This window comes from Cardiocondyla obscurior, linkage group LG19, assembly GCF_019399895.1.
Source record: "Cardiocondyla obscurior isolate alpha-2009 linkage group LG19, Cobs3.1, whole genome shotgun sequence".
Classification (NCBI taxonomy): domain Eukaryota; kingdom Metazoa; phylum Arthropoda; class Insecta; order Hymenoptera; family Formicidae; genus Cardiocondyla; species Cardiocondyla obscurior.
In genome coordinates this window covers 1,439,823-1,457,540 of record NC_091882.1, presented here as the reverse complement: position 1 = coordinate 1,457,540, position 17,718 = coordinate 1,439,823, and the positions used below count along the sequence as shown (strand labels likewise).

The following is a 17,718-nucleotide window of genomic DNA, read 5'->3' as shown; positions in this document are numbered from 1 at the left end:
TAAGCCAGTAACTTGTTTTCAGGATTTTCTTTTTCAGGTGTCGAAAAATAACGCGCGCAAGTGTTCAATAATTTTCGCGAATATAAAATCACGGTCGCGTTCGCGAGTGACTTGTGCGCGGAAGGAGGACTCGTCACGACGTCCGAACTGAGAGGAGGAGCAGGCTCAGGATGGGCATCCTGCGCCAGCGGAGCAACTCATAGGTAAATATAAATTTTTTTAATAAAATATTAAATAAAAACTTTTGCCCTTTTTTTTTAATTAATTTTATGAACTGAATTTCATGTCTACATTAATATTTTTCTTTATGTTTCAGCCACCGCCTGAATTCAACAACTCCGCTGATGCTCATGCAGATTGGTAAGTTGCAACATTTTTTTTTGTAGTTTATAATTGCGTCTCTTGAACCAGAAATCGGTTGTCGATCATAGGTTATTAAATTGTAATTATCAAATAGAAATTATAATTAATTAATGGCCCCAATTATAATGACGCGCACGAATTGGGACCTTTCAAAAAATAATTTTAAATGTATGCTGTGCTTTTGAAATAAAAGATACTGTCTTTTATTTAGTGGATAGTATTAGATGAAAAAAATCTTTTCTATCGTGATCAATTTAGAAATTATCGCTAAGTTATTGTCATAAAATAAATAAAGGCAATTAAAAATAATAAATTATATGTATATAGCGTAGCAGTATGAAACATTGTCTCACAGAATATCAGAATATTACAAAAATGTATATCGTACTTTAAAATCTTTTCAAACACTGCATTATTATACTCCTCAGACGTTTACGTATCTTCTGATCGCCGTTGCAAAAAATGTGCGTAGAATTATCTCCAATTTGAATTAGAGTATCTTCGTCTTGCTGCAAGTAAACACAAAATGTATAAATTTAAACAAAGAATTTTTAATCGCGTTGATGGCGTTTATATAATACATATATATATGTAGAACGAGATTGTTTTCTGTATTGAAAAAGTCATTAAAAAACTCGAACGTACTAAGTGAATATCCGTAGAGGTAGGACTGTGCTGTAATTTCGCTCCGTGAAAGCCTTCCTGACTGAGTTTTTGCAGCAATTCTTGTGGATCCAAATTCCCATACTCGTGTTTTCGTTCTCTTAATATTTCCTCCATGATAGGAGCAGGTGAACCTAATGACATTTTCCTCTTTCCGCTCGGTTTATCTTCGACATTCTATATATTTGACATAAAAGTAAATTTATATACAAATTAATAATTCGTACAGTGTTTTTTCTCTCTTTAACGTATCTTTAATAAAGATATATTTCGTACGTGATTATAAAAGGCATGCCGCAGCATTTATCAATTATGAAACTTATTATCTTTATATATTATTAATTATAATTACTTTTATTGTATACACGTTGTCCTTAACTTCAAGCTCGCCGGTAACAGATGCGATACTTAAGCCAGGTCGTACTTCACTCGGTACAATATTGCTAGCTAATTCCGGCTCGATAAACACGCGGCCCTTCTTCCGCTTTAATGGCAATTTTATTACTTCTCCGCGTTTAAATGTAATCAAGGGTTTTTCCTGAAACAAAAAGATTACACAAATAATTTTAAAGAACACACTTCTTTTTGTATTTATACATTTTATAAATATAGTAAAGAAAAAATATAAAGATTGTAAACGTAAATTATAAAATTAAGATACTCATGTCATTAAAGAGCAAAGAAATATGTACCCCGATAGATTCGATGACAAGATCTGTTCTATGCGGTGCCATTCCAGGGGGCTGCATGTATACCTCTGGAATAACTAGATGTTCTGGCTTTAAGTCTCGAATGAGTTTATTGGCCTGAGTAAAATTCAAAGATGTATCGATAGGACAGTGTACAGCTTTCATAGATAATGGCTGAAAGGGAGCCAGAGCGTCCATGTATGGAAAATCAGGCTCTGCAAATCCAAATATAACAAAAAAATTATATAATATAAATAATGTTATAAAGAAATACTAATAAATAATAATAGAAATAAAATGCGTTACGTGGGATATAATATTTAAGAAATATTCAGAAAATAATACAATGCAATTTGTAACAGTTGAAATCTTTTAGTTTGCATTGCTTTTCGAACGAAATTGAGTATATGTGTACCGGTAAAAATCACAGTATGCAGCGGATTATTGCCCCATAATTGTACAAAATGTACGGCATCGCCAAATCGTAAACTAGGATGACCGCAAAAAACTACACAAGGTTGTCGATAATCATTGCTAAATCCTTCGGCGTACGTAGATGTGTAGTGCTTCAATCGTGCATTTTTCACGAGAAAAGCGTGTGGAAACGGTTCCTCTGGTAGATAAACTTTGTTTTGCTTATTTGTCGAGAGCCTAAAAATAAAAAATAGCAGTAAGAATTTAAAAAAAATAGAATAAAATGTAATCTAAATTTTTTAAATTACTTCAATGATTGTACCATTCGGCAAGAATATTCGAATAAGCTAAAGATGACTCAGCTACTGGTGAAATAAAAAATAAAGGCACTTGTGTAAAACCTGATTTATCCAGATGAGTACTCAGACATTCGAATAAGTCGTATACAACACCAGATGGATAACAAGGTATCAAAACACATCCGCCAGCTCTAAGAGTTACAGCTGTGAAATTTAGTACATAATTATTGAGATTAACATAATTTTAAGATTAAAACATCGTCTGTTTGTCGGATCTGAGATTATACTTACCAACAGTCATACATAATTCTCCAAGCATTGTATCTGGATTAGCAGTTGGCGTTTGTGTTAGACCAGTCAAAATTAAGAGATTGGCGTGTTTTAGAGTAACTTGATCCATTGGTTTTGGATGAGTAGTAAGAGTAGACGAACCGCTAACAAAAGCGACTTTTTCATGGTCACTAGATATCAACCAGTTACTACTACCAAGACAAAAACCTGAACTAATTGGTGTAACTGTTAGAGCACCATATATATCCTACAAATAATATGAAATTATTATTTATTATATAATATATTAATTATTATTTATTTGTGAAGTAGGTAATATAAAGAAATATTGAATTTATTAAATGTGATTACTTTAAAGATGCATGTTTGAGTCTAAAATATAATTAAATATTTCCAGTCACATGTGTTCACTGATTTTTTCTAATAGTTATTGATAAAAATTCAACATTTCTTTTTTTTTTATTGTACATAAAATAAAATGTACATAAAAATGTCAATTTATTTTTTACAACTTACTAGCTTTTGATCATATCCAACCATTTGAATATTTGATAGGGCTGAGTTGACAGCTGACATAGAATAAATATGTTTCCAGGATTTTGGTTTAACAACCTCTGCCAATGGGGATGGCAATGTGTGTAGCATATCCTTCCAATGTTTAGCCATTGTTGCTTTTGGAGTTCGCTCGATAAATTCCACTAATTCTTCCATAAAAAATCGTCCAATTTGCAACGTTGGCTCAGTGGCATATATTATACCTAATATTTTTTATTTTTAAATTAAAATATGATTTATAATTATATGTCATATATAATTTTTCATGTTTACCTTTAAAACCTGTGCCTTCTGTTATAAATGGTAATGCAAGCATACAAGTATAGTTAGATATTAAAATAGCATCAATCTCTGAAAAATCAATTATTTTTTCTAAAGGTGGAGTAAATTCTGGAACTGAATCCACAAAAACTCTACCACAACATTCTTTCAGCTCCTGGAAATAAAAATAATATGTTTATGACTTTAAGTATAAGAAACTAGATAAAATTGAATGTATTTTACTAACTCCTTCAATTTGCCAATCCTGCTGATTATCATTGCGCGGTAACCATGTTGGCAAGGAATTAAATTTGCTGCTAGGAACCATAGGCAGAGGCATAAAATGCAAGATGGATTGCATATTTAAGCCACAATCTAACATTAAAGTAGTTCCTTTGAATGTGAGAACCAAACATGGCTTTGTAGGTTCACTAGACAGGCAATACTAAAAATGTAAAATAAGTATTAATTTTTCAGTTAAAAATTTTAATAACTGAATAGTATAACTTGTCTTGCAGATTTTATTAAACACCATAAATTATTTTTATATAATAAGACTGTCTTTTTTGCATGTTAATTATTGAACTAATAGGTATCATCATTGCTCTAACAATCTTAATTTCTTTACCAAATAATTTTTATTAATTTTCCACAAAAAAAAATTGCATACAGAAATTCTGCTTAGTCATTCTTAACTACAAGTAGATAACAATTCTGCATCTTCTAATTATGACAGTTTTTTATTAAAATAATAATAATTACCAGCCTCATAATGGATCCTTGTTTACAAATTTCACATGAAAATATCTAGTTAAATATTCTTTTAATATAAAAGCCAAGTTTTGGATTTCACGTAAAGTCTCTTCAAAGTCTCGCTAGTAGGTTTCTTTCTCCTCTTCTCTCTCTTGAATTTCAATTCAATTTTAATTCGTATAAAGATACAAAAGCACGTGGATCGTACTCTACCATGATCTCACTAAACGTTCCTCACTATCTTACAACTTTGTTAAATTCGAGACGCCGCTTTTCTCTCGTCGCCGGTTTTAACGCAATTTTCTCCGCGTTTATTTCATCCCTCAACCTTGTAGTATGTCGATAAAATTATCAAATGGTATCTTAAGAAAAAGCAACGAATCGTCAAACCTGAGATATTATGAGGTTAGGACGCTATATGACTATGTTGTGATTCTCTTTCGGTTTTCCGAGTTCGTGAATCAGAGAGCCCAATTACGGAATCGCGGCTTCCACGCGTACAGATACAGTGGCTTAACAGTGAAATAAAAAGATTTTGTAATAATTTTATAATTTAATAATGCCTGACTTAAAATTAAGTAGTACGAAGTCCGAGTTACCAAACTGTGTATGGTCAGACATTTTCAAGGTGTAAGTAGTAAGACTTAACGATAAGTCAGACATTATTAAATTATAAAATTATTACAAAATCTTCTTATTTCACTGTTAAGCCTCTGTATCTGTACGCATGGAAGCCGCGATTCCGTAGTTGGGCTTTCTGTCGCGAATTATAGAATGTAGCCTCTTTTCTCTTTCATTCTCGTCACCGTGATTCTTCGTGACAGTCAATCATTCGCGAAAATGTGCGAGATCGTCGTTTTGTTCGATGGATTTTCCCGGAGATTAGATAACGGCGACATGCACGCAAACTGTAGTTGCGTTTTAATAAAGGGCCCGAAATTGATTGTCGTCGACACAATGACCGCTTGGGATAGTAAAAGACTGACGGAAGGTAGTAACAAGTAAAACGTACTCAAAGAAAAATTACCCTGATTAATCGAAACTTTCTGTGTAACATGCAATAAATTTTCTTTCCACGCTTAAGCACTCACACGGCACAATGTGAAGCCGGAGGACGTTGACTACGTCGTTTGTACTCACAGCCATTCGGATCACATAGGAAATAACAATTTATTCTTGAATGCGACACATATTGTAGGTTTGACTGTTCAGCGTAACGATGTGTTTTATGAGAAGCCACAGATTTCAAACGGTAGCATTGCTTGAAATATGACGAGATTAACAGAAATGTAGTTGTTACTGAGAAAATCTCACTTTTTCAGAGGATTACGAGCTTTGCCAAGGAGTTAAAATTACAGCTACTCCAGGTCACACGGCAGATGATATTACTATTCTTGTAGATACGATAAAAGATAAAGAACCGAAAGTTATTGCTATTACAGGTTAGGTTTATCTGCTGGAGGTTTTAAAAATTATTGACATATCTTAATTAAGCAAAGTTAATTAATATTAATATTAACATTCAAACGTTCAGTTTTTCTTCAATTGTAATTATATATTTGGGTTGTATTACGTTTTTGGTATTACTTAGGATACAGTAAGGTTTATATCTTTACAGGAGATTTATTTGAAAAGCAAGAAGACATTTCGCAGCCAACAATTTGGAAGTCTCTGGGCACACCAGAATTATTAAAAATTCAATCTATTTCGCGTTCTCGTATAATAAATCTTGCAGATTTTATAATACCTGGCCATGGGCCAATGTTTCACGTTACGCAAAGTATGAGAGATATAGTAAACAGTCAAATAATTGAATAAAATAAAGTATTGAAGAATATTTAAATAATAACTAGGCGTATGTTTTTACAAATGTTTTATTAAACATTGCAAAGTATGATACATGGTATCACAACGTTGTTATACTCATTGCATGTATATGTTACGATTATACATTATACATCAGATTTACGAATACGAATATCTATACGGAGGAGCACATTACGTTCGTCCTTATATGCAATTTTGCTCGTTACAGCGCAAGATTCGTTATAACTTGCTGAACAATTCTCTTGGCAAATACCACGTTCACTTCGAAAAATTAACTTGGTACATGTTAGATTAATATAATGTTATTTAAACGCGTCTTTCGCCTTAGAACTTTACCCTCTTAAATATCTACATTCTACATCTGCAAACAGTTTCATTAAATCTTCACAGCCAACGACTAAAGTAAAAGTTCTCTCTCATCCTCGCGCCGTATTCGCATTCTCGTTTAAAAACTATAACTTATAAATGGTAAAAGTGTTTTAGGGCAGCGGTAATCTAACTTTACTTTTATCATGATGGAGAATTCGCGTAATAATATCAATGGAAATTAGTAAACGTATTCCCTCCTTGAAAGTACAATTTGATAATCGGAAAATTGTATTAAACCTGTTTCGTACATTGTACGTTATCGCGGTATTATAATTTCATGTAAGACTCAAATAGTTAAAGCTTGTCCTCTGCTGCTAGTACATTAGAAAATCACGATAATCTCACGGACAGTGTAATCCGTAACTTTTGTACATTACAATAATTACAATGATTAGAAATTACGAAATATAGCGAGAAATCGTACGTAGACTTCTTTGCAAAGCGGATAACAGTTCTCGCTGGCGAAAAGAAGCAAGGTACGATTTCTTTCTTTTGACGTGGCAATTTCACACATGGCAGCGAGGCAACATGAGCCTTAAAATGTTACAATGCAAACAGTGAGACGAAGTGCCCCGCACTCCATGCAAGTGATAGCTAAGTGCTAGCTTTGTACGTATAGCGGCAAAGTCAACTCGCCGACCGCTGTTAATATCTAAATTAAGTAAGTTCGCGAGACTGAAAGACCCGACTGCGTAGCACGATTCTGGCACACGTTGTCAAATCAATATACTTTCAAATACAATACGACGAGCAAGTTAATCTACATACATCAATCTGTCTTGGATATCGTTTCGATGTATATACAATTTTACCACGTATTTAATTGTGAACTGCGTCGGGTTCATTTTTACGCATATTGATAGGATACAAGTCGATTCTTGTGTTACATCTCTATTACACTGATGCGTTAGATACAATTTTCGCATGGCTACATGAATCGCATAATCTGTGACAAGTTAGTATCTTAGAATTATAGATTTTTAATACATTTTTAACGATGGTGTTTGATAATCTAAAATGTATTGTGTATTAAACATTATATTACATAGGAAAAACAACGAAGACATTAATTTTGTTTTAATAATTATATAATTAGCAAGTAATTGATGCGTTCTGCAATAAATCATTGCCAATAATTCTGTAGATATTTAGAATAATTATATAGTAATTATTATCGGACTTATAATGAAATATTAACGTGTAACAGATTGCGCGATCCACATCGTAACTTTTATCACGTTGAGAGCACTATAATTAAAGCTCGCAAAGTAATCATGGCATGACTGTCGCCAAAGTAAATCTACCTACAAACTGAACGAAATTAACGAGTGTAAATTTTTCCCGATTAAAGTATTCTTTGATTAAAATTATACGGGAAGAACAATCGGTTTTTAAAAACTGCTTATAATAATTCTGATTTTTGGAGCGCGAGCTTACAACGTCGGCGAACAATTAGAGAAACTCGGCAGACAAAATCGGCAGCACAAAATCTGATTTCAAAATTTGATCTTTTGCTTTTTGTAATTAATTACAATTCTTTGGTTGGAAGAATTGTCAAAAGAATTTACAGTAATGACAAATGATAGTTGTGTATAATTTCATGTAATTTGCCACTTTATATTTACACCAGATTCAAATAATTCTCACGAATAACGTCATTCTATCTGTTTTCAATATTTATTAATTAACAAAAATAGAGCGACGCCACAAGTGAAAATTATCTGAGATTTGGTGTAAGTGAAAGACTACTGATGTGCGGCCGATTTTGAGCTGGCAATGAAAAATCCGTACAAGAGAGGTAAAACGGTCAATCGGCTATAAAGAACGAATTTTACAAGTGTCTGCCGACAAGACCTGGCAGGGCGACCCGTGTGTGCAGCGGTAGTGGTCCCGGACTAACTTCTCCCATCATCATCACGGTCCCCAGCTGTCCCACAAAGTATTAAACACACATCAAGAATCGACTCCAGAACCATATTTTCTCTCACATGTATACCGTTTGACATTTAACCGATTACGTTCAACCGGAACGTCGGGAAATTTTTGCGTATCGCATATTTGAGATTGCAACTTTCAGAACGGTCCGGCTGATTATCGAGACGTATGTACGTACACAAAATCTAGAATCTGAGCTTCAAATCGAGAATTGATTTCAAGATAAACGTAACTCACGAAACCGAAAATAAAAATTTCTAACGTTAATGTTATTTACAAAAATTATGAAGTGCACAGCAGAAAGTACATTACAATCCAATTCGATTTTCTATTTTATATATGTGTACGTAATTTACTAATTTTTATAATCCTGCTGTTCATAATACTTTGTATTATAACTTGCATATCTACTTAGTTATTAAATTATAACTGATAGCAGTTACGTTAATAAAAACATAAGTGTATAAGCCCGTAGTATCATCGCTAAAAAATATTTTAACGAGATTAAGGATCGGTTGTTTCAACTTTTAGGTAATCTGTCTATCGGATGATTATATGTCTACCTTTATCTTTCTCTCTAAATAAATCAAAATAGACATATATCAACTAATAAGTTTGCCAAAACGTTGTAATAACCGGCCCTTAAGGAAATTAAATGTTCGACAAGAATTCCCTAATAACGTTACCTTTAAAAATTAATAACAATTCGGGATATATATATATCTTACATTTAAGTAACGTTTAACAATTCGAGACCTAAACGTACATATGTAGACAAATCACCGGTAACAATATTACATAAAAATTAACATTGGTCGACAGAAATAAACTTTAAGGCGCCAAAAAATATTATGTTCACAACTGCGATCTACGTGCAGAGCTCCTGACGCTCGTCTGTGAATAAATAACATAAAAATATATACTAAACTGAACTAAATTAAAAAAGAAAAGTGAAAACAACTTAAAATTAGTAAGGTAAAATAGGTGTAAAATAGTACAATGCGGCATGCAGATATTAGCTAGGTAAATATGTCGATTACGGGATGATTAATACCAGAGATCCTTTCGCATTAAAAAAATTTAACTACATGCAGAGAAACTAAGTTTCTAGGATTACAGTGGACGAAGGAAATATTCGCACGTTTCATTCTTTTAAATACAATTTTCCATAAAAAATAAGATCGATGTCAATCTGTTTTCACTCGAGAAATATTTTTACTCTAGAAAAAACGAAATACAGGAATATCTAACTTCTTCCACGTGTATTAGCTTACAAAAAGGAACAGTGACTTTTCACCAAGTGTGAACAACTTTCGCGAAGGCAGAATTAAATGATTACAGTACTAACAGAGCCTCAGTGGTTTCTATTGTCTCTACATCGCCAGTCGCAATCACGTAATCAGAATCAATAGATGAAAATTATGTTTAATGCTCGATGGTCCGAGTCGTGTCAAGAGTTTGGCAAACGGTCTAGTGCTTAGAAAAGAAAAAATTCGAGGAAAGAAAGAATTCGGCGACAAAAAACTCGCCCGCGATTAATTCCTGCGTTAAAATAAAGTTTTTAGAAATATTCCATGTAATTTGAAAGAGAATTTTTTCGTTTAGCCTATGCTACATGCTTGCTAGATCCCCGAATTTTCTCTTTTACCAATACTGCATGTAGATAAAATATATACAATAAAAAAAATAAAGCGGTACTTTCTTTACATTAACGCTATTCGTTTGTGTTACTATCGAAAAAATCGCCGCGTAACATGATCTACTCGCAATCATTTAAGACCATTTGCTGCTCTTAGGTGCACACTAATCGTTCGTCGATCATATTCCCGGCTACAATGTTCGTAACGGAATAAATCCCTCCATTCCGATGATTCTCAGGTCTTCGTCATCAGAATTGAATTCATCATCACTGCCGTCGTTTCTCTCTCTCTAGAAAAACCGATGAAAAAAATAATTTTGATCAAACGTGCACTCTGCAAATATCTATCTATGACTTTTTTCCCCCTGAAGAAACGAAGGGTAAAACGCAAGCGTAAAACTAGGCCGAAGAAGCCGGTCCCCTTTTACATTAAACATAATTTTCAAATTAAATTGACAAACAAAAAATGTTTCACTATTATGCAATGTATATATCACACGCTATTGTCCATTCATGAACTTTCTTTATAATCTAGATATATAGGCAATCATTGACTAGAGTTATCTATTGCACAGTTATAAAATCACCTCGACAGAAAGAAATACGCAATTGTTCGCTGCAACGGCGATTGGCTCATTTCACCGTCAATTTACGCACTGAATTAAATCGGGACAGAACGGAAAAAAGTCGATTTGCATTAACAAACAGCATACGTACATTCCTTCTTAATTCTTAAGCAAGCAGGCTTGTTAAAAATTCGCAGTGTATTTACAGTTGACATTGTTGTTTTTTAAAATTGAGACCATGAGTGCGATAGCGGCATAAAACCAGCAGTAAAACTTAAAACTGTACTATTTCATTGACGACAAGTTATTGCAATGAATAAATTATTGTGTTAAATTACGTCTTTGTAAACCTGAGTTTTTTCACTGTTTGAAATTAACTTACAATTTATTACTTTTCGTTAAAAAAAAAAGTAATATGACTTTTTGTTTCATGCTGTTGTCGCACTCGAATCCTCGATTATCCTTGTCGTTGTCGCCCTTTCACTCAAGAGATCACCTCAGAAAGAGAAATTACATCATCCAGATAAAATTAGTTTTACGTGCAATAAACATTTAAGCTTGTGTTTTATATGAAAAAAAATGTAAATTTAAAAAAACGAAAGAAAGAAGAGGCAATTATAGCATTGAATGTGACGCTCGCGCAATTACGTCTTCTCTGCGTATTATTTGTATCGTTCACATGTGCACTATAGAGAACATGCGTAAAAGTGTACACACACGTAACCACGGATTATTCTTATTCGTGACATTTAAAGTCAGAAAATTTTTAACAAATTAAAATTACTTATCATGACAATTAATTTAGTATAAAGCAAAAAATCTGAGGTCTTTAAACGTGACGTTGTGATCAAGATAAACAAATTAAAATTCGAATGCTCATAAATTACGTAAGAATGAAGTAAATTATAAACGCGTACGAAATATGCATACACGATTCCTCCATTCTCCCTCTTTCCCTTCCTTCCGCTTAAAAAGATTTACACAAAAGGTAGTGGCGTTAGGGTTGCTGTTAGTTCTACCTTCTATGTAAATTGAGAATGACATAGGGCTCGTCCGGATTAGTGCCGACGTCTGTAGTGCTGTTGTTAGGCTGATAGCACGGATTAACAGTGTAATTGAGATTAGGCTGATGGAAACTCACCGGCTGAACACTGGTCCTGCGTCGGTCCATCTCGCGATCTTCTAAGCAGAAATCTGAATCCGAATCGATTTTTCTTGCAACTTCATCCTATTACAAATATTGTACAATATTATAGCCGTTTTTTAAATAAGATACAACAAGTTTAAATATTGTACCTGCGTCATCTGTTGCGTTGTCGTGAGAATTCTCGCTAGCGGACTGCAACAAACCGGCAACGTTTCAAGTAACGTAGGCCTGGAGTGCGTTAACAAAGGCTTCATGTAACGAGTATCAAAATCGCCCCAAATTCTGGCGAGCAACGCCTTTTCGTTGGGCTTCGTGCCACCGATTCCACTACTAGTACTTCCTCCGCCTGGCAATGATCCGTCCTGCATAGAATTATACTGTGAAACGTGAACAACATATCAGTTATCCATCCTGTATGATTCTGTGAGAGCTTTTTATCTTTCAAGCAAAACAGACCCTCTCCTCTATCGCACACAAAGTTATGATATTTATTAATGCATTAGAATAAGATTAAAATATATATATATATGTTTCTTTAAATTGCTCTCTCCTTAAACATAAAAGAAATTACCAATATATTAATGATATTCTTTTCAAAGTTTAGTGTTATTTTTAAAAAACACATGCTTACTCAATGGGCGTGAATTTTGTATTTCATTATTAAATATGTCTGTGTGTAAGTACGGTTAATATATGTATCTCAGTGTTCTCCGGCTATTTTTCAACATACAGAATGGATAACAAAAACCATACTAAAAACAACCAGAAGCATAATGCGTTCAACAAACTTAATTAAAAGCCTTAAGGCTGGTTGTTCCAACTCCCTGGCAAACTAATCTATCAGTTTAATATATGTCTATACGTCTATCTTGATCTATTTAAAATAAAGGATAAAGATAAACATATAATTACCTAACAGACAAATTTGGCTGAAAGTTGGAACAACTTACCCTTGAAATAAATTTACGACTTGCACGTAGACCAACAAAAATTTCATACATAATTAGATCTGCATTCGCATGCTATAGCAATCAATTAAATAAAAATATTAAGGGACATTTGATACATGCAGCTACTTTTACAAGAATTACATGTAACAACGCTAAGTGAGCTATATATGCATATGCATAGACATATATATTTATATGTTTTATTGTGTACGTATAAATGACAAACCGACTTGTGAGCGTAAATTAACAAAGTATACAAAAAATAACGTCAAGTCATTAAAAAATTTTAATTTGTCAAACAAAAAGTCAAAGATGTGCGTCAATCTTTAAATTATAATAACGTACCGGCGAACTTCTTCCCCTACATATGTCCAGATCACCGTAGTCACCCTCGCCGCTAGACTATTAACATTGGCAAATTAATTGTCTCGTAAATTGCAGCATTCGTGCGCGTATTTTCTTAGTCGAGGATATTCATATGTAAATCACTGTCGAATGTTACGAGGTAACGTAACAAACATGCACGTAAATTTAAGGGGATGCAGAAATTAAATATAAAAATTAAATATAGTTTTATATGAATACTATTCGTAATTTAAAAAATCGCAGAATATTTCAAAGTGTAAAGCATATATTTTTGGTATAACCCGAAAAAGTTTTCGTACAAACAGAGCTGTAGCATCAGAATATTTTTAATTTATCGAGATACAATTAATAACATTGTTCGTTATTAATTAAAAAATTTATATTACTTGGATAAAAATGTTTTCATTATAAAACAAAAGAGAAGTTTAGCCGGAAACATGGCAAAATAAAACTTTCTAAATTTTAATTGTACAATTAAGAAATTAATTGGTATACATCTCAATTATATTCAATGAATTGTACATCTGGATAAAAGCAACATCGTAAAAAAAAAAAAGATATAACAATTTAAAAAAGAAATTTGCATGCAAAAATTCCCTTGGCTTTCACGTTTTTTTTTTTTTTTTAACCAAATATTCTTATTTATAATTCTATAAATTATATGTATAAGTATATTGCTTTACACATGCAAAATTGAGCCAAATCAAGACAATCAATTAACTTAACAATCATACTTAGCCATGTACAATCAAAATTGTAGAAGTGCACAAACATATTAATATATGTGTATATATGCAAACATTTTAAACTAATTGATCTAATAATTGTACTTAACCACAGAGTTAAAATTATGCAAACGACCTAAACAACGTAACTGCCTATTATTTGCATTACGTAATACTAATTCTTCTAGATAGCATAAAGAATATGGTTAAGATGAAAATCATACTTACATTGCGCGTTCCATTACGAGAGAGTCCTTCTATTTCCTCATCTACTCCAACTCTATAAACGAAACAAATTCTCAATTAAAATTAAAAAATTAATGTAAATGTTGCGCTGCCTATTTAAATGTTTTACTCACGGAATATTAAACCAGCTTAAAAACTGTGTTGTAGCGCCGCCTTGTAGAATGACTGTTAGTATAACGATTAAGCTGGTTGTGGTTAACATAGCTTGTCGAGCGTCTGACACGGTGTTTCTGATAGCAAGAGCAAAGCTCATGGCGCCGCGTAATCCTGCGAAGAACAACATGTGCTGGTAGTTTATCGATATCTTCGGCTTTCGTGCTAGATTCAGTAGAAAAGATAACGGATAAACATTAGCTGCGCGACCCAATAACGCGCATAGCTGTGTAAGGCGTATTAAGGATATAATATATTAATAATATAATATTTTAATAATAAATAAAATAATATTTTACTAGTTAAATTAAACAAAATCTAATCAATATTTTTTTCACGACGTTCTTTTGACAGTCGTGCACATATTGCGTTAAAACAAAACGATCTTTTTATATTGTCTTGTAAGCAATCGATAAAGCCCTAAGGTGTTTTCATAAATATACATGTAAGGATACAAATCCTGCAAAAATAAACCCAGGATCGAAATGGTGCTTTGGGAAGGTAAACATCGAAACACCAATGTAACTAAATATGAAATTTTCGGCCAAGAAATTCAATAACTCGAACAACTGTTTTGTGCGTTGGCGCGAGTCCGAGCTTAAATTGTTGTACGTATAATGAGCTTGGCATATCCCACAGAAAAGAACAGCAACTACGCCTAAAATTTTATAATGAAACATTTATTAAATTAATGTAAGAAATTCATAATTTTTTTATTAAGTTATATTTTTTAATTTATAAAAACTAGAACTTTGGTGTATAAAAAAATTTACATTACCCGTAAGATCGGCAGCTTCAGCGATTAAAAACGTACTGTAGGACATTAAGACGAATAACGCTGACTCCAAGAGCGGAAAATCTCGCACCTTCGTATGTTTAGTTAATAACGCAGTGATACATCCCATAGTGGCACCGATAAAAAGAGATAGACTAAATATTTCAACAAAATCTCCAAACGCCTGGAAGAACGCCACAGTTTCGAAACCACCTGACCCTGATTGATATCGCTCCGCGTAGTTCTGTATCGAGCTAAAAATATTAAAGTTTATGTATATTACACTTTCATAAAAAAAAAAAAAAAGTGTACATTACTTAGGAATATATTACTAAATCTAATTTTATGCTATTATTTAGCATTATACATATATATTTATATATAAATGATGCACTTTTTATACTCTGGACTAATTTTTTTTTACTGATTTTATCTTCTTAAATTTTCTGCCAAAAAAAATTCTTTATAGAAAGAATTTATTCAATCGTAATTATAAATCAAGAAAAATATTATTTAATTCCATGAAATTATTCACATACTAACCCACTAAGTACAATAGCCACTGCATCATTTAGCACACTTTCACCAAATACTAATGCATATAGATTAACATCTACGTGTAGATCGTTGAAGATCGATATTATTGTCAGGGGATCTGTAGGAGATATCAATGCGCCAAAGTATAGGGTGTCCAAAAATGTAAACGATGTAGAGAGATGTGGTATTAGTTGTACAAAAGCGTACATCAGAGCTCTGTGCAGATAAGACAGTTGATTTATCAAAAAAATTAAATTTAAACAGACGATATGTAATTGACAAATTTTTTCAAAGATTAAAAAATTTTATAATAAAATAAGAATAAAAATAATGTTAAAAAAAACGTACCCAATAACGAAAGCTGATATGGTGGTTCCTATTAAAGCATACATAAGAATTGCACCCAAATTTCTAAAAAAATACCTCTGTAAAAAAATTTGATTATTAAATTAAATGTCACATTGCTTTATCTTGTTAATAAAACAATGTACTTACACGTTTCAAGCTATACCCAGCATGAAAAATAATAGGAGGTAATATAATATTGAAAAATATTTCAGGATCAAAAGTTGCCTACAACAATAAGCATTGTTAAATTAATCAATTTAAAAACTAAATAACTTTATATTTAATGTAACACTTGTCTCAGTTTGTTTAACTATTGCTAACCTATTTTAAACTAATAATATAAAATTTATTCACCTTTAAGTCAATTTCATTATCTTCTTTATAAATTTCACCACTAAACATATATGCAAATGTTTTATTTTTAACAATGCCACCACCCTTGTCTTCTGGAAAACGTAACCACAGGGTATCTGGAGGTACAGACTGATTATATTTGCTAGAATTGTCTGGAACCACTGGCATATGCAAAATAGTGCTACTTTTTGTGAATCCATAGCGTATTATTGCACCTACAAAAAGACCTGTAAGAAGCAATTTTGCCTGTTAAGAGTTATCTCTAAAATAATATTACAAGTATATCATTAACAGCATATACTATTTTATATTACAATTATTTAATACAATTGAATTATTTGTATATAGAGAAAGAAAGAAAAAGAAAAAATAAAGAAACAAGGATTTTCTTTTTCTTTCTTTTTTTAGTGTGCATCCATCCTTTTTATAATATATGGTACAAAATTCTGTTCTTATATCATTGTAGTCTTATAATCCTTAAATTATTTTTTAAATTTAAAAGTTATCATAAAACGATATATCGCTTTAAGGATTGATAGCTTTTCTCTTCTCTTCTCAGCCAGTTCCAGATACACTCTAATTGACTAATTCGAAACAAATATTTCAAGATATACAGGTTAGGTAAATATGCAAAATTAGCAAGTTGTCCTTCCATAAATAGATAAAATAGGCTCGGTGGAAGAACGTTTTTCCGGTGATGCTCATTCATATGTTTCGTTCGTGTCACTATTTTGGGCCAAGCGTCAAAGGAGAGGAAAGAGGTAAAGTCGCAAATAGTCGGTAGCAGACGATTCTCACCGTAGATGACAGCCAGGCCAGTTTCATGGAGGAACCTCAAGCGGCGGTGCTTGAACGTCCATATCGTTAAAACGGTTAATATCAGTAGGAACGTGTAGAGTAGGAGATTCAAGCTGTCGATGCGATGCAATAGCTGCGCCTTGGCATCGAGCTTGATGTCCGTTGCCGCGCCATTGCATAGTTTCCAAAGAAAGGTACACAGAACTCCGAGAAGCAGGAGACGAACACCGCCATTCGCCGCCATCTTCGAAAAACGTCAGGCGATATCCGCGCGCTTGAGAAAGGTGATTCGAAACCATGAAGCTGAAGGAGGGAAGGGGTTCAGGGGTGAAAGGGATCAGTCTTCGGCCATCTTGGTCGGTGCCGTCTAATCTCCTGCCATCTGTCATTATTTCAATGTATTATGTAGAAAATTTTCGAACGGTAAAAGAGACGAAACAAAAGAACATGTATAGAATTGAGCGATAACTTTTCTAAGATAGTGGCGTTATATTATAAGTATATTTACCGTAACTTTATTTCCCAATAATGTTTCAATCCTTAGTTGGCACACAATACTCTCTTTTTTCAGTGTCCGTGTTGCCGCCGCTACTTCTACCGTCGCTGAAGGCAATGAATTCCATGCGCGTTTATATCGATTCACCCTCCGTCGGCCTATATAAAACCCACCACCATTAGCAATCCTCCCGATCACG

The 17,718-nt window shown here is 32.9% G+C and overlaps 3 protein-coding genes across 14 annotated transcripts; 1 reads left to right on the top strand and 2 right to left on the bottom strand.

The window, feature by feature from the left end:
- Nucleotides 1–662: 662 nt before the first annotated feature.
- On the bottom strand, nt 663–5,453 carry Ints9 (integrator complex subunit 9). 2 transcript variants are annotated; one of them, XM_070669767.1, is made up of 12 exons: nt 5,316–5,453; nt 4,298–4,439; nt 3,783–3,980; nt 3,548–3,710; nt 3,236–3,477; nt 2,720–2,966; nt 2,452–2,632; nt 2,131–2,366; nt 1,719–1,930; nt 1,379–1,564; nt 1,009–1,203; nt 663–872 (listed from the first exon to the last, which is right to left on the bottom strand). In XM_070669767.1, the coding sequence occupies exons 2-12, from the start codon at nt 4,304–4,306 to the stop codon at nt 753–755; spliced, it is 1,989 nt and encodes a 662-aa protein (XP_070525868.1). In that variant the 5' UTR covers nt 4,307–4,439; nt 5,316–5,453; the 3' UTR covers nt 663–752. The 2 variants fall into 2 exon arrangements, with proteins under 2 accessions (XP_070525868.1, XP_070525867.1); XM_070669766.1 differs by lacking the exon at nt 5,316–5,453 and having other exon boundaries at nt 4,298–4,881.
- On the top strand, nt 5,000–6,137 carry LOC139110162 (metallo-beta-lactamase domain-containing protein 1). The gene is made up of 4 exons (XM_070669772.1): nt 5,000–5,279; nt 5,373–5,540; nt 5,611–5,730; nt 5,907–6,137. Exons 1-4 carry the CDS (start codon nt 5,129–5,131, stop codon nt 6,104–6,106), a joined length of 639 nt encoding a protein of 212 aa, XP_070525873.1. The 5' UTR covers nt 5,000–5,128; the 3' UTR covers nt 6,107–6,137.
- Nucleotides 6,138–6,146: 9 nt separating this feature from the next.
- Nucleotides 6,147–17,662, bottom strand: Nhe3 (Na[+]/H[+] hydrogen exchanger 3). 11 transcript variants are annotated; one of them, XR_011546955.1, is made up of 15 exons: nt 17,532–17,662; nt 17,024–17,405; nt 16,226–16,452; nt 16,019–16,096; nt 15,872–15,948; nt 15,530–15,739; nt 14,990–15,240; nt 14,667–14,869; nt 14,172–14,437; nt 14,041–14,092; nt 13,067–13,123; nt 11,921–12,148; nt 11,644–11,852; nt 10,776–11,120; nt 10,331–10,348 (listed from the first exon to the last, which is right to left on the bottom strand). XR_011546955.1 is itself a non-coding variant. In XM_070669763.1 (14 exons), exons 2-14 carry the CDS (start codon nt 17,265–17,267, stop codon nt 9,275–9,277), a joined length of 2,019 nt encoding a protein of 672 aa, XP_070525864.1. In that variant the 5' UTR covers nt 17,268–17,405; nt 17,532–17,662; the 3' UTR covers nt 6,147–9,274. The 11 variants fall into 11 exon arrangements, 10 of the variants coding, with proteins under 10 accessions (XP_070525864.1, XP_070525862.1, XP_070525858.1 ...); XM_070669763.1 differs by lacking the exons at nt 10,331–10,348; nt 10,776–11,120 and adding an exon at nt 6,147–9,313 and having other exon boundaries at nt 11,766–11,852; XM_070669761.1 differs by lacking the exons at nt 10,331–10,348; nt 10,776–11,120 and adding an exon at nt 6,147–8,411 and having other exon boundaries at nt 11,766–11,852.
- Between the last annotated feature and the right edge of the window lie 56 nt (nt 17,663–17,718).